General features: G+C 41.5%; 1 protein-coding gene across 5 annotated transcripts in view; it reads left to right on the top strand.

Annotated features, from left to right (window-relative positions):
- The window catches only part of clint1a (clathrin interactor 1a), a 177989-nt gene that overhangs the window by 140996 nt on the left and 20641 nt on the right, over positions 1-16352 (top strand). For 4 of the 5 annotated variants that reach the window (XM_067996537.1, XM_067996534.1, XM_067996535.1 and 1 more), the window contains 3 exons: positions 1479-1719; positions 6347-6443; positions 12431-12511. In XM_067996537.1, coding sequence (XP_067852638.1) covers positions 1479-1719; positions 6347-6443; positions 12431-12511 — 419 coding nt within the window. The remainder of the gene's footprint in view (positions 1-1478; positions 1720-6346; positions 6444-12430; positions 12512-16352) is intronic. The other variant, XM_067996538.1, reaches the window with a different exon arrangement.

Here is a 16352-nt window from a genome sequence, read left to right as displayed (position 1 = left end):
CGGTTCGAGAAGGCGGCCCATTTCTCGAGGGCAACTAGGTATAGGCAATATGCCGGCCTTGCCAGCGACACCTGCATCCCGAAGAATGTTATTCATAAAAATGTTTTTAGAACTGAGGTCATTTGTCTGCTTGTGTGAACCTAGAGTGCATGAACCTGATCTTAAAGTTTGAAATCTTAATGATCATGTAGACCAACTTTTATTTTTTGTTCAAAGTTTTAATAATCAATAAACTGGACATTAAGTATTATTTTTGACACATGAATAGATTTAACATGCACTTATTTCTCATCTTTGGTGCCCTCCTTCCATTTCATGCCTGTGAGGCAGTGCTGAATGTGCAGATTAGTACAGATTAAAGCAGTGCATTACATATAGGAGGTGATGAGCTCTTTGTGAAAGAAAGGGACATTATCGAATGTTTGAGCCACAGATCACCATCACGTGCACAAGTATAAATAAGGTTAGGGTGCATGGAGCTGGATATAAATAGTTACCTTTGGATTTCAAAGCTGCACCAGCAACATGTCAAACAACAGTGAATGACCAGTTCATTTTTTTTGCTCAGTTGTAGTAGATATTGGTTACCACTTTTAATACAGGAGGTTAACTTGTAGATCTTGTCCACTGATGGTCACCAGTTATGATTAAGAAATCGTTTGTCTTGCATTGCTGATGAGTGAGTGTATTCTTAATGAATATGTCCTTGTAAAGTGTTTCATTTTACAGGGAAATTCCTCTTTTCTACCATGTATTTACTTGTAAAATCCTGTTCTGTCACTTGCTACAAATCTGGATGGCAAAACTCAGCAGTCCTCATAGCAGTTAGCAGTGGAAATAGAGAATACAGTCTCAAATCAAATAGCTTGCTGCATATCCTAAAATCCGTTCGACAGTGTAATGATTTAAAAAAAATATTATTCATTCACTGGATGTGGGTATCGCTGGCAAGACTGGCATTTATTGCCCATCCCTAATTGCCCTGAAAAGGTGGTGGTGGGCCGCTTTCTTCAACTGCAGGTAGTGGTTTGATACAACTGAGTAGCTTGCTGGGCCACTGGAGAGGTCAGTTAAGAGTCAAGCACTTTGATGTGGGACTGAAGTCACATCTAGGCCAGACCGCGTAAGGTCAGCAGGTCTCTTTCCCTAAAGGACAATCCGACAGCTTCATGGTACAGGTACCTTTTACAGCTTTTTGTTTCCAGATTTGTTTTTTAAACTGAATTCAAATTCTCAAATTGACAATGGTGGAATTTGAACTCACGTTCTCTGGGTTGCTAGTCCAGCCATATAAGCACTACACAACCGTACCCCACTATATGTAACATTATTTCAACGTCCTGAGGATTTCATTGCTTGTGCTTCATTTCAGATGTTTTTGACCTGATTAGCTCTACTCTGTTGCATTATAACCACCTGCTTTTTATTCACTCCAATATGCATTTGGTTGCTGCAGTAAATATTGTTTTAAATTTCAGCGATAGCGAGGAGGACAGAAGGTCCAGAAACCATGGCAAGGTTGGAAAGTCCGAATACAAAGACGAAGAGGAGACAGTGACGACCAAATCAATCCACATCACCCAGGCAACAGAGACCACCACCACCCGGCATAAACGGTCCGGGGTACCTTCCAAAACAGTTGACCTCGGCGCTGCAGCCCATTACACGGGAGACAGTCCCAGCTCAGAGTTAAGCTCTGCGGCAAAGTCCACAGCAAAGGTGGGAACTGACTTAATACAAATTCTGGAAACTGCAGCTTGCTAGGTCTGTGTATTTGCACTTTGGCTTTTTGGTAATTACTCTTCTTGTTTGCTTTGAAGCACTTGTAATTGAAGATATCAGATGTGTAATTTTCAGTTTATCAGTTTGGCTATATTAAAAAAAAACCTTGGTTAGCCAACCTGAAATGTTACCGTTTAAATTGTATCTGCTCCAATTTCCTCGTTCTCCTCCCTCCCCCCCCCCCCCCCCCCCCCCCACCTCCCCAACCCCATTCCTGAAGACACCAGGCATAGTTCCACAGGCAGTGGTACCCCTTCATACCTCTCCCAACCTCCCAGTCCTCATGTGTAAACCTGGACATTGAGTGTCAACAGGCTATCCAACCATTGGGTATTACAACCAAGCACGCTACCCCCCCCCCCCCCCCCCCCACCCCATGACTATGTGCATGCACTTTCCAGCAGGAGTCACTGGATGGCAATTGGGAATGGGAACATTGGCTTTCTGTTCCCCTCTCTCCCTAGCCTGAGGTGGTGAAGCTCATTATAGCATCCCTTCAACCTGCTCTGGCTAAGATCAGCTAACTCAGCACAGACTGGGATCTTCCTGGTCTGTCCTACTGCGACAGGCAGTGGCATTGCCTCATAGAACCAGAGGTGCTCTCTTTGGTACTTTTTTTAATGTTCTTTGCAAGATTCGTATTGATGCTTTTAAAGGACCTGCATCACATTTTGAAAGATAAAAATTAAGCTGCTTAATGTGGATTTTTTTTAATATAGAAAGGAGGTATCTTTCTGTCTGTGGACGTCCTGTGTCACCCACCACTGAGTGGGCAGGTAAATTTGCTTCAACCATTGCCGCCCTAACTTGCCGTTGGGTTGCATGAGAATGGTTGTTTTGTTTGGGGGGGGGGGGGTTGAATCTCTCTCCTTCACTCTTGATATGCTTAGTCTGTTTTCAGCACCTCCCTGCCACTGTGTGCCTGAGATTGTCTCCTCACTGTGTGCAGAACTGCATCTGCGAGTTCATGTCTCCATCCTCTGTAACACCTCATGTTTTTTTTAATGTACTTATTCTCATGATATGAGCGACGCTGGCAAGGCTGCATTTATTGCCTAGTTGGCCTGAGAACATTAAGAAGGACATTAGAGAACCAGCTGGGTTTTTATGACAATCCAGCAGCTTTCGTCATTATTTTTCTCTTGCCAGCCCACAAATTACCAGATTTACTGAATTCACTTTCCCAACTTACCATGGTGGGATTTGAACTCTCAACCTCTAGGATTACTAGTCCAGTACCATAAGCACAAAGCTAAACTACCCCGCTGCATTGCAACAGTGCTACCTGAAGAATATTTTGTTTTAAAACAAAAACTTTTGCACATCTTTACGAAATGGATTTATTATAAATATTTGAAGAGAGCAATACAGAGAATATTTTTCAGTATTAATGCAATATGTTAACAATCGGGCATGACTAAGTGCAATAACCGTAGAGATTCCCCCTGAGTGCTAGATTTATGTCGGCTCATTACCTGATGTGCGATTGACCTGGGTAAATATTACTGATGGGACATGCAGCCTGTTTAACAGTTTTGTGTATCACCACAGTGCTTTCTGCAAGTGTTTTATCAGTCTCTCAATCGTTATATCAAAGCAGTGATCCTGGGATCAGCAAACTTGCTCTCTGCCTCGCTACATCTTTGCTAATGATGATTGTGTTTTTCTCTGTTTGGTTTTGTTTTGGTATTTCTACTTACTTTTATTTGTTCCAGCAAATGCGACTCTCTGCAGTGTTGTCGCCAGGATCTCTGTGAAGTGTAATGGTGGCTGTGTGAAATTTTCATGCTGCATCCACTTGCACTATTGTGAAAAACAAAACAGCGTTGCAACTGCAGATTTTTGTTCTTCTAAACTCTTGTGTTTGGAGAGAGTAATTTGATTTGTACAATGCCGGGTGAAATATTAGCAGTGGTGGGAGCAATTTGAGGTAATGAATTAAGAGCATCACATCAAGAAGTGCATTACGCAACATTAAAGTGCATTGATTTAAGTGGGATTTTTTTCCCCCCCATGGATTATTGATTTTAGTACCCTCGATCTGTTTAGTAACGACACTGCTGTGGTTTCTTCAGTTCCTCTATTGCACAGAGCTGTGCTTTTCAAGTCTACAGACTGTGGATAACATGTTTTGTTTCACAATCACACGTCTGGACGAGAGAGATGCAGACCCCCTCCCCCCCAGGATTAGGGCTGCTCCCCATACTCCCAATGTTGCCTCTCTGGCAATCTCACTTGTACCCTGTTCATTGGAAGGCTGTTTTTATATAAGCCGACTGACTTTCTTGCATCAAATTTTGTTAATTAAAATCAAACTATAAGGACAAACAAATGACCACCAGCAGATTTCACAATCGTGATTGCTGCGTGAACCCCAATAAATTAATAGTCAAAATATGATGGGGTGGGAAAAAAATCAAAAATCAGTAATTCTGATTTTTGGGCTGCCTTTGTCAAAATAGAGCACTTTCCATCATTACTTATTTTGTGAAATATGTACTTTAGATTGTGGTGTGTTGGAGTGAGGGGATTGCTATACGCAGCAGGATGTGCAGTTCAGTGTACGCTCAAGTTGAATCGAGTTGTTAATTGTGGTGCCTTGATTTCTTTGTGGGTTTATTGTTTGTAATCTGCATCAGATGAATGTGTGGTCTTTGCTGCTACCTGCTGGATGTTTATAGGTACTTCAGCACAAGTTGTAACTTTAGTGTCACATTGTTGGACGTTAAGTTTGAGTGGTGGTCATTGAGTTAATTGATCTCAGCTGGTGCTATGTTTAGCCCCAGCGCTTCTGCACTGGGAAGGGCGAACCAGCCAATGGGGATGGTTTCCCTTATCCTTACAATCCACGACTGCTTCCAGAGCCCGCTGCTTCGGACATGTGTTTGATGAGAGTTTGTACAAAAGGATAATCCACACAAACCTGAGGCTCTTTCTGAACGTGTAATTTTTTTCTATCATCTAATAACCTAAAATTCATAAGGGATGGCAAGTGCCATTTCACTAAATACTGTACATACTCATGTTTACAGTCCTGACTGCTATGTAAAAGTGAATTAAAGAATATTCTGTTTTTTGTTAAAGTGTACTGTAACATTTTATTTTGTAATGTGAAGTCCATTAGGCCTTGAGAGTTACTTGGTTGCTTTTGAATCAGGCAATTGGGCAAATGCGGAGCAAGTGATTTTGTTACTGCTCAGAAACCAGCATTTTCAGTGTCTCCAGGACATTTTTTATGCCAAATTGTGAAACGTGGGTAGTAAATCATGCTAAGTCTAGAAATTCACAGGGGTTTATCCTGTAGCTCCTTACTAAATGACTTGCCTTAGTGCTATGCATGTGTTTTACCATATTGTCAGAATGTTTTATTCTGTTCAAGTATTGCATTTAAAAAACAAAAGCAGTTGAAAAACGTACCATCAAATTTATTACTGGATCTGAGGGACTAGTTTTACTAAAGAAGTTCATTTGTGCCTTATCTACCGGTTATAGTCTTCAGTTTGGACCCAGGAAGAATCTTTTGTAAACTTAAGGAAGTCAGTCATTTCCAATCTTCTGAGAAGCTTCACCGCCAACCAATGACAGCCTTCGAATGAACTTTAGGAGTTACATATTTTTTAAAAATAATAATTCAGGGGTTAAAAACCCTACTCTAATTGACTTGAGGATCCGCCCAGAGCAATTAACCTCACACTGACCTCCGGAAGGCACATCAGTTACATCGTCTGGTCTTATGCAGGGACATCCAAGGTTTTTGTCTCTGTGGGCTGCTTTGGTCCATACCTTGGAGCCTTGGGTTACACATTCCCATTAATTTACAGATATATCGGAGTTGCTGATATTAACGGGTCTTGGTGTTCTGGTTTGGGACTTTAATCACCGATGAGGCCATGGTGCTAATAACAACTTTTTCCAAACTAGCAAATCGAAAATAATTTCGATTAGGACTAAGTTGCCTGGGGCTAAAGGGCCAGATTGCTGGTGCTCGGGGTGGGTGGCCAGGCTTTATGGCTCAAGGACCCTCGTTTAAAGGGATACATTAAGATACGTAGCTGCAGGGTATTCATTGTGCATTACATGGTATCATGGTAGTCCAGTGTGTCGTAATGGGATTCAACTGGAGTAATTGAGACGTAAGGTAATGATGGGTGTTTTTCTTCTTAAATTGTGTACAAGTACAGTGTGGGGTGAACATTGTCCTACTGATTGCCCTACTTATAATGCCTTAGAGTGGTGGTCTTCAAACCTTTGAGAGTATGGGTCCTTCCGCAAATGCTGACAGACTTCGGAGAGCACCCTGTCCTAACTTCAGAAAGACTGTCAGCTATTCAAAGGAGAACAATGCTCTCCTTGCAGAAAACATTTTTTATTCGTATGCAGTAACAGAAATCATGTGCTAATAAGTCAACAAACTAAACAAGTATACAGAGTGTGGTATTCTTAAGAACCCTGTGCTCACAAAATGCAGCAAGCACAGTCCAGACAAAGAGAGATCTGATCACCTCACCTGCCCGGTGGTTTAGAGCTTCTTTCTTATTGTCTCTGTATGTCTCCTTCTATCTAGACTTCAGCACCAAGCACAGCTAACAGCAAGTCACAGAATGACCTGGTGGATCTACTCTTTGACACAGGATTTGGACCCAGTCAGACTCCCTCCACAGGTAATGTTGACACTGATTTTTCCTTCATGGTACACCTGAGCCCTCAGTATTGAACAGCAACACTGATCAGTTAAGTTACTGGAGCCTTTTTCATGAGGCAGCTGACTCTTTATTCCTTATCTGAAAACAATTGGGGCATGTGCCAGTTTCCAATCATTGCGTTGTTTGGGGGCACTGCACCTGCTGCATGCTTCCAGCGATTCTGCCTTACTTTTAATTAAAACTTGGTACCTCAGGAACATTTGTCACCTGAAAAAACTGGTATCCAGCCACAGGGGGAAAAAAATTAGTCACAAAAAAAAATCTGCATTGAGTGGGAACTTTTACGCTTACTTTGCTGAATACTGTGGACAGAATACTACTTGGGAACTGCACTTATGTGAGACCCTCACATATATATATAAAAACAAGTCCGTCTAGTTGTCATTTTTCTGCATTCTGGTCCATTGGCCCACATTTCCTGCATTTTGATTGGTCTGTTAGTTGATGCCACTCTACCTGGAGATAGCTAAGATGGAGAATGACTTGGGGGTAGCAGACGGGTGGGACCAGCAGATCACATGATGTGGACCATGGCCAACATTTTCAGTGGTTCTGCTAGAATTGTTTCACTGTCTGATCTTGGGTCCGTTACTGGAACAGTACTGTATAATGGTGCAAGGGAGAGATTGCATGTTGTGCGTAACTGGGGTCAGTAGGAAAACAGTAGGCAATTTTTGACAGGCCCCAAAGAAATTGGTTATTTTCTTTACCTCTCTGTTATTTATCTAATCCCAAACCTTAAAATAAGGCAAAGAAACTGGAATTCTGTTTCCTTAAATAGCTGCTGCTACACTGAAAAGGGCAGCAGCTCTGCCAACACCAATGAAGATGGTCCTGTCCCTAAAATGAGTATAGGGCCTAGTCAAGCTGTGTGAATCAAAATTAAAATATGATAAGAAAGAAAGACTTGCAGTTATAGAGCGCCTTTCACAGCCTCGGAAAGTCCCAAAGCACTTTACAGCCAATGAAGCGTAGTTATTGTTCTAATGTAGGAAGTGCGGCAGCCAATTTGCACACAGCAAGGTCCCACAAACAACAATATGACCAGATTGTTTGTTTTTAGTGATGATGGCTGAGGAATTAATATTGGGTGTGACTCCCTTGCTCTTTTTTTCGGATTTGTTAAGGGAAAGTCATGTCTGACTAACTTGATTGAATTTTTTGAGGAGGTAACAAGGAAGGTCGATGAGGGTAACGCATTTGATGCAAGGATATGGATTTTAGCAAGGCTTTTGTCAAGGTCCCACATGGCAGATTGATCAAAAAAGTAAAAGCCCAAGGGATTCAAGGGAAAGTGGCTAGTTGGATCCAAAATTGGCTCGGTGGCTGGAAGCAAAGGGTAATGGTTGACTGGTGTTTTGCGACTGGAAGGCTGTTTCCAGTGGGGTTCCGCAAGGTTCAGTAGTAGGTCCCTTGCTTTTTGTGGTATAAATGATTTGGACTTGAATGTGGGGGGCTTGATCAAGAAGTTTGCAGATGATACAAAAATTGGCCATGTGGTTGATAGTGAGGAGGAAAGCTGCAGACTGCAGGAAGATATCAATGGTCAGGTGGGCAGAAAAATGGCAAATGGAATTCAATCCAGAGAAGTGTGAGGTAATGCATTTGGGGAAGGCAAACAAGGCAAGGGAGTACACAATAAATGGGAGGATACTGAGAGGTGTAGAAGAACAAAGGGACCTTGGACCTTGGATAAGATGGTTAAAAAGGCATACGGGATACTTTCCTTTATTAGCCGAGGCATAGAACGTAAGAGCTGGGAGGTTATGCTAGAACTGTATAAACATTGGTTAGGCCACAGCTTGAGTACTGCGTACAGTTCTAGTCACCACATTACAGGAAAGATGTGATTGCACCAGAGACGGTAAAGAGGAGATTTACGAGGATGTTGCTAGGGCTGGAGAATTTTAGCTATGAGAAAAGATTGGATAGGCTGGCGTTGTTTTTTTTGGAACAAAGAAGGCTGAGGGGAGATTTAATTGAGGTGTATAAAATTATGACTGAACTAGATAGAGAGGACCTATTTCCCTTAGCAGATGGGTCAGTGAGCAGTGGGCATAGATTTAAAGTGACTGGTAGAAGGATTAGAGGGGAGCTGAGGAGAATTTTTTTCACCCAGAGGGTGGTGGGGGTCTGGAACTCACTGCCTGAAAGGGTGGTCGAGGCAGAAACCCTCAACTCATTTGAAAAGTACTTGGATGTGCACTTGAAGTGCCCTAACCTACAGGGCTACTGACCAAGTGCTGGAAAGTGGGATTAAAGCTGGATAGCTCTTTTTCGTCTGGCATGGACTCGTTGGGCTGAATGGCCTCCTTCTGTGCCGTATGATTCTTTGAAATTGTGCTTTGGGATCTTTTAGGTCCACCTGAGAGGGCAGACGGGGCCTCGGTTTAACATCTCATCCGAAAGACGGCACCTCCGACAGTACAGCAATCCCTCAGTACTGCACTGGAGTGCCAGCCTAGATTATGTGCTCAAGTCTCTGGAGTGGGACTTGAACCCACCACCTTCTGACTCAGAGGTGAGAGTGCTACCACTGAGCCACGGCTGACACATGGTAGCTCCATCAATCGGATCTATAGCTTAATGTTTTGGCCTGTTTGTAGTCAACGCCCACCCAACACCAATCGAAATGTGGATCCTTTTGCATTGGGGTTGAAAACAAGCCTATAGAAAGGGGACTATTTTGGTAGCTCCAAAATATGTTGCTTTTCTCCCCTTCTTTTCTTTCCCTCTCCCTCTTCTCCTCCCCCCCCCCCCCCCTTCCCCACCTCGATTGCTTGTAGATGTCCAGTTCCATCTCTGCCAAAAGCTCTGAGTCGCAATCCTTCACGTATGGTTACATGATCACAGAGCATGTCGCATCTGAGCCCAATCCAGCCTTTGCCCAACGTCCACACGCACGTTTTCCAGCGGGAATTACTGGATATCGATCAGGAGCGGGAACCCCAACTGATTTCCCCCCACCTTTCCACCAGCATGGAGTTGCAGGAATTTTGTGGCACCTAACTGCTGCTATGAGTGACTATCAGCTAACTCGACATAAACCAGAGATCAAACCTAACGTGTCTCCAATGTGTGCATTATGCCTCTGCTTTTAGAAACATTATTTAATAGAGATTCTTATCAATAAGATTATATCCAGACTCTCCTTCAGATTCCCTGTAGATTTCATTTTTTTAAAAAAATTCCCCTGTGATTTTGCTGGCATTTTCTGACCCTGTACGATAACCAGTTTTCCTCTTGACTATTTAAATGCTTTTATACTTAATTAATCATTTGAGGTTTGAATTTCTTACTTTGCTTTGTATCTTCTGGTCGTGTTTCTGCTACACTGCTAAAGCTTTCAGTACAGTTCACCCACATCAACTTATTTTGCAGTTTGCATTTATGTCAAACTTTGCGAGAATTTAGGATTTTAAAAAAAACTCTTAGCATGAATGAACACCATAGAGTCGTTCTGCTGTAGTGGGTATTGTAGTGCTAGCACTAGGATTTTAGGTGCAGTGTAATGGGGGATGATTTTCAATCTCCATTTGAACTGTGGAAATCACTCAACAGCACGATTCTAAACCTGGGATGTACCTGAAGAGATGGTTTTAAGCTGCATGATCTGAAGTGAAGTACAGGGGGTTACAGGTCTGTCACTTGTGGAAACAATTTAAGGCGATGAGTATCATACAAGAAGCTAATCGCATAATTTTAAAGCAAAGTGTTTTGTGTGATTCATTTTGCAATCCATTTGTATAAATACACTGAGTAAGACTGGCGATGGGCTGCTGTAAGTAGTTTTGTGGTGAGCAAGATATCCAGGGTCTGTAAAGCTGTAAATGGAAAAGCAGAATTTCACAGTTAAATGAAATCTCCAGCATCCCTTTCACTCACAAGTACAACAGACTATGCTCGTGAATAATCAGTCGACAAGGCATCATATAAAGCATTTTTATTTGTAGCAAGATGGCCAAATTGTGTAAGGAAGCGTGCAAGAGTCCTTAAAACTAATACACTCATTATACCATACACTCACTTTAAAAAGGCATTCCGATTTTACATATCATTGCTCCTGAGCCATTTATACAAAGGAGTCGTACTGCATTTGAATAATCAGTGTGTTTCAATGCGGCAGATGGGCAGGATGTCTTGCAGCTATCTGATGGTTTTTTAGAAATAGTACCAGATGTTGGACATTGTCCCCCTGTGCACTCGATGGCTGTACAGATGTTTCCTTCCCACCTGAGTGGTTCATAAGCACTGCAGGCAAAGATGATGCATCACAATCCATGCAAATTGGATATTATAGTTTGAGCTGAACCTGAATCTTAACTGTTAATACAGTTTATAACTTACCATGTTTTAAAGTGACCTGTCAGATACCTGCAGAAGAAATGGTTTAATAATTATGCATGTAGGTTCTAATCAAGTGCTCCTGAGAATTGGGGGGAGGGGAGGCAGGTTTCATTAGTGGGGCTACATATTGTCAAATTTTCCATCATTTCAACATGAATTTTTTTTTAAAAAGGTGCTGAACATTTATAATTACTGTATCGAAGAATTAGTATTCAGTACAGCAAATGGGATGCAACGTTCCTCCCAGGTTCAATTGACATTGCAAGCCTTGAATATGTATTTAATGGTTCTCCAGTGGCTCAATGGGTATATGCACTGCCCAGTGAACAGGAATCAAAGCTGACATCTTCTAGTCTGTAAACAGACTAGAAGATGTCAGGTTTGATTCCTGGTCACTAAATTAGCCGTTCTCAGCTGGGGCACCAGTTCAGGTACTACATTTAGCCCCAGCGCTTCTGTGCTGGGAGGGGGAAATCAGCCAAGGTTCCCACTCTTGATTGATATCCAGTGACGATTCCTGGCAGGTATATTTGCATCAATATCTAATAAAGCTGCTGATGACACTTGATTAGTTTTATTACTGTAATACTAGTGTTTGTTTCAGTACCACATCGTGTAAGCTGAAAAGTCACCAAAACTGGCCAGCTCAGGGAGACTGATACTTCCCTGGACCTGCCAGCAGTTGAGGCGTTAAAACTACTTGAAACAGAAAACATCTCAAAATTTTCATCATAATTATGGTCAAAAGGGTAAAAGCTGGTCTGTTAGAACCCAATTAATCTGTGGTGTTTTGATTGATGTTCTGTGCCACTGTTTTCAGTGGGACAGTAGGGATTAGTTAGATAACAGATGATGTATAAACATGTTAATGGGTTTTCTACACTAGCCTTGGGGGCTGGGTTTGTTTTTATTTTCTGAACCTATCGCTGATTTGGATATCTGGACTTGATCAGGGAGGGAGGGAACTACATTTAAATTCCTATATACTGTACGATGAAACTTATCTGCAGCCTATAGGTGAGGCCTCCAGGGGTCTTCGAAGGATCAATACCCTTCCAAGCTCTTGATGTAGGTTTAATTCCAAAAAAAACCTAAATTATTACTTAAAGCATATAATTACTGAAGTGTTGTTTGAGGCTGCAATTATACTGATACTGGTCTGCAGACTGCAGTTCACAACGAGCAACACCCATACAGCAGGCTGTGTCACGGGTAACACTCTGAGCATCGGGAGAGAGCTCTGTGCATGCGTACTTACACACCCATACCAAACCACACCACTGGCAAATTTTGGACGCTTTGAGGGCGCGGAAAGAAACAGCTTCAGAATCAAACCATTTTCTAAAAGAAAACCCTCTTCTCCAAGTTGTAAATTGCCCAGGAGTTTTACTCCATGTAGTGTTGGATGCAAGCAATGTGAGACAGCTTCCCCGAAAGGACATTGCTGAGTTCCGGAGTCAGATCCTGACCCAAGTTTGAAAGGCACACAACACAGAAGTGACTATAACCTACAATTAATTTAATTAGTATTAGGAACAAGCTTTCCTTTTTAAGACTAATTTCTAAGTGGCAAAGTTACTGTTTTGTTTGCCTTGTAGGTGAGGTACCTGAACAATTTGGAGGGTTTGCAGACTTTGCCTCAACAGGTACAACACAGAGCGGCTTCCCTTTGACACCAGGTATGTTATTGCTCTCATCGCCCCATCTGACTTTTACGATTTCTGTTACAGGTCCGTTCACTTGTTGAGAGTTAATATAATTTTGTTCACTGTATTAGAGGAGTGAAATCCCATACATGTCTGAACTGATGTACACTGTTTAATAGTAATCAGGCAGGTGTATCAGTGAGAAGCTTTGGATGCAGGACAAAGGCCCAGAGTGTGAAAGGCCACCAAGGTTGAAAATAAACTATTATTAAGGGAGAGATAATAAAAATAATCATTGCTTCCCTTTATGAAGGCTCACTCTATGAGGAAAAATGTCAGAGTTTTGCATTGATTGTTTCAAAAGTTAGGAAAATAATCAGTAGCCGAGAGCACTCCTCAAATCACTCTGTGCACACATTATACAAAACAATTTTCCAAAACAGCAGAGGCTGTCGTGTTGCAGAATCTGGCACAGGATGCTGCTGTAGATGTTTGAAGGTGTAAGCTTTTAGGAGCTGTTAATAATGGATTCTGAGTTAATTGATTTTCATGTCTTATTCTTGGGTCTTGAGGCCATTTGGCATGTTTCAATTTCAAATAGCAGGTGTTAAGTTTCAGGGCTTCACGAGGCATTCCCCTTCTCCCAATTTATCAAATTTTCAACTGTTGCAGAGTAACACGTTAGAAGAGCTAGCTTACTGTTGTAAAGCAAAATGTTTTAATGAAAAAGCATAATTTGTTATTTTATGTAGCAAAAACTTGATAATCACAACAATAAAACACCGATTAATTCAATGAAGTGCTGTGAACCCCAGGACCTTCAAGTCTGTATGGCTTAGCACTACATTAGACAGTGCCGTTACTCACTCAGGGTAACTTAGAATGTTTAACCTTTATTCCAGCTTCTGAGTCCCATTGCACTTCTGAAGCTTCTGTCATTGTTAGTTTGAACTCTGATCAAATTATTATTTATTACATTTGGTTTAACCTAAATGTGTCCTTTTTTTAAGCATCCAGTATGTGTTTTGTCTGTCATGCTTTGTTACAGATGTAAGTGACATTAAGAAAAACAAAATCAGCAAGAAAGGCAATCATTTAATGCTAGGTGTAAAATTTAGTTTGAAATGTACAAACGTTTTCCAACCTGTACAGCACAACAGTTCCCTCGTCAAATGACAATTGATCTCTGAACTGATGGTGTATTTACTTAATAACAATTAGACTCTGTGACCTCAAAGGAGCATAGCTCCATCTTAGCAGCAGAATAATACATTGTGCATTACATGGCATAACACCCCCATCCTTACAAAACAGCACATCACCCATATTGCTCTGAGCAATGCCACTGGAAATCCATTAATACGCATTTTTTAAAAATCATTTAGATTTGAGGGTGCAGTTATGCAATCGCTTTTGTGTTGCTGTGAGTTGATGTTTTGCAGTGATGCAAAAGTGACAGTATAACTCCAGATTCTGATGTGGCTCTGGAAAGCAACAGTATGATGTGATTCCTCTCTTGCTTCCCCCCCTCCACCTTGTATGGAATACAAGTCCAGTATGATGTCGGCCAAATTTTAAAAAATCTACAGGGGCCTCCTCAGTTGGCCTTTTATATAACTGAAGTCGGGTTTTTGATGATTTAAGAGCGCAGATGCTCCCGCTGTGCCCTCAAAACATTTATAACTTAGCGGCACTTCTCCTGGCCACAGGAATGCAAGCTCGCAGCATTGGGTGTTACTGGCTGCAAACTGCAGTCTGAAGTACCAGTCTCCAACCAACAGCTCAGTACACCTGCCGTGATCTTTCCAACCATGCCATTATTTTCTTTTAGCAGAGTACTGCTCCTCGTGAATTGCCCAGTTAAGCTGCCTGTGAAAATAACTCTTGCTACTTCATGTTACTAATACCTTGTTAGTAGTTTGAATACAGGAGGGTGACAGGGAAATTAGTAGTTTATTACGCCCCATGTATTTCAGTACCTCAATTAAGATGTGAAACAGTTTTTAGTATGTTTGAAATAACATTTTAAAAGCATAAGCACTTGCATTTATATAACACGTAGTCACATCTTTCAGAACATCCCACAGAGCTTCATACACACTGAATTACAATGTGTAATTATGTGTGTAAACATGGCAGCCATTTTGCATGCAGCAAAGTTCCACAAACAGCAACAAGGTGAATAACCAGTTAGCCCGTTTTTGGTGGTATTGGCTAAGGGAGGAATGTTGGACAGAACACTGGAAGAGGCTGGGAGCTTTAACACCCACCTGAACTACAGGAACAGGCAGATTGGGCCCCCAGTTTAACAACTGATCTGAAAGAAAGTACCTCCAACAATGCAGCACCTCCCCAGTACTGCATACGTGTGTAATGCTACTTCAGTTAGGTATTTACACAGCATAGTGAATTGTTTTTGGATCTGTAGTTGAATGTGTTTATATGTGTTTTTTCTAATATAGCCAATTTGCTCCCCATGTTTTCCCCTCTCCTATAGGTACTGGCTCTTCCCATGCTATGGTTCCATGGGCAGGCACTGATCCTCCTGTATCTCACTCGAGCAGTTGTTTTTCGTATGAGTCCAGTCAGCAAGCTTTTCGACTATGGGGAGCATCACACTTAGCCTGATTTTTGTTCTCACAAGCTGCCCACACACCTGCACTTCCAGCAGGGGTCACTAGACAATGAGGCGTAGGAACCTCACCTGATTTTCCATTCCTTAAATTAGGGGCACTAAGGGCAATCGTCATGCCCTGTAGGGGCGTGGGGTGGGGGGAAAGGAGGAGGAGTTGTTACCAACTACCTTATCAAAAGGGATTGAACCAGGGACCTTCTGGTCTACATGACTGTTCCCCATTGCCTTTACATGTTAAATACTAGCTGCTGTGTGTCAGAAGTAGTTTCTAGTTTCATTGTTGCTGTAAGTAGTTATTCTGAGGAGTGATAATAACAGCAAAATGACCACAAGTACACTTGATGATCTCGCTTATCATGAATGTCCTTTTAGGATCACTGCCTTCATTGAGATTTTCACCACCTCAAAGCTAGGATTTTACACAGTTCATCAAAAATAAAACTTCCTTTGGAAACCGGCTATAAAAATATTGCAAATTACTGTTCCTCCAAATGTATTCACTGCACACAGCAGCAAAGATGCCTGCAGCTCTAAAGGAACAAGTTCCACTGCTTGAGTTTATAAAGCAGTACAGAGCATCATTTGTACTTGTGAAAGATAGCAGTAAATATCTAGTCTTGGGCTTCCAATTCATTCTGCAACATTCGATTATAGCCTTGCATCTCACTTCCAGATAGTAATTCTGTGTATAACCCAATTGAGCAGAGCCTGGTAGCATACAGTAAGAGATTAATGAACCTAGCACTATTTAGAAGTGATAAGTCCTGCTTTCTGCTAGTTACTCATATCTTTAAATACAGCTTCAAAAAAATACTACAGCAGTAGTTCAGAGATGGTTTTACTTGATGTTCAAATTGATGGGGAGGGGAATGGAAGGGTAGTGAGTGGAGGGGGAAGGGGATTCAGGTCCATTAATAATTTTTATTGTACATTTTTAAATCTTGCATACTGTACATATTTAAAACCCAGTTTTGAGAGTTTTAAAAATATATAATAATTAGTAGTCTCGGGCAGTTGATTTACATTTGCTTATTTTATCCAGTTATATGTACATACTTTTAAATGCTACTTGACGCAGATACCTGTAATAGGTTTATATAACCTAAATGCTTTTAAGGTCTCATAACCATTCAAAAATGATTAATCTGGGTTGAATGTTATTTCTAGAGGGACCGTAAGTGTTATAAAAAGGATTAATCAAATTTGAAAAATGATTTCTAAAGGGACTGAAACTGTTCA

Source organism: Heptranchias perlo, chromosome 14 (assembly GCF_035084215.1).
Source record: "Heptranchias perlo isolate sHepPer1 chromosome 14, sHepPer1.hap1, whole genome shotgun sequence".
NCBI classification, from domain to species: domain Eukaryota; kingdom Metazoa; phylum Chordata; class Chondrichthyes; order Hexanchiformes; family Hexanchidae; genus Heptranchias; species Heptranchias perlo.
Note: the sequence above shows the minus strand (reverse complement) of the source record. Positions and strands in the feature narration are given on the sequence as shown.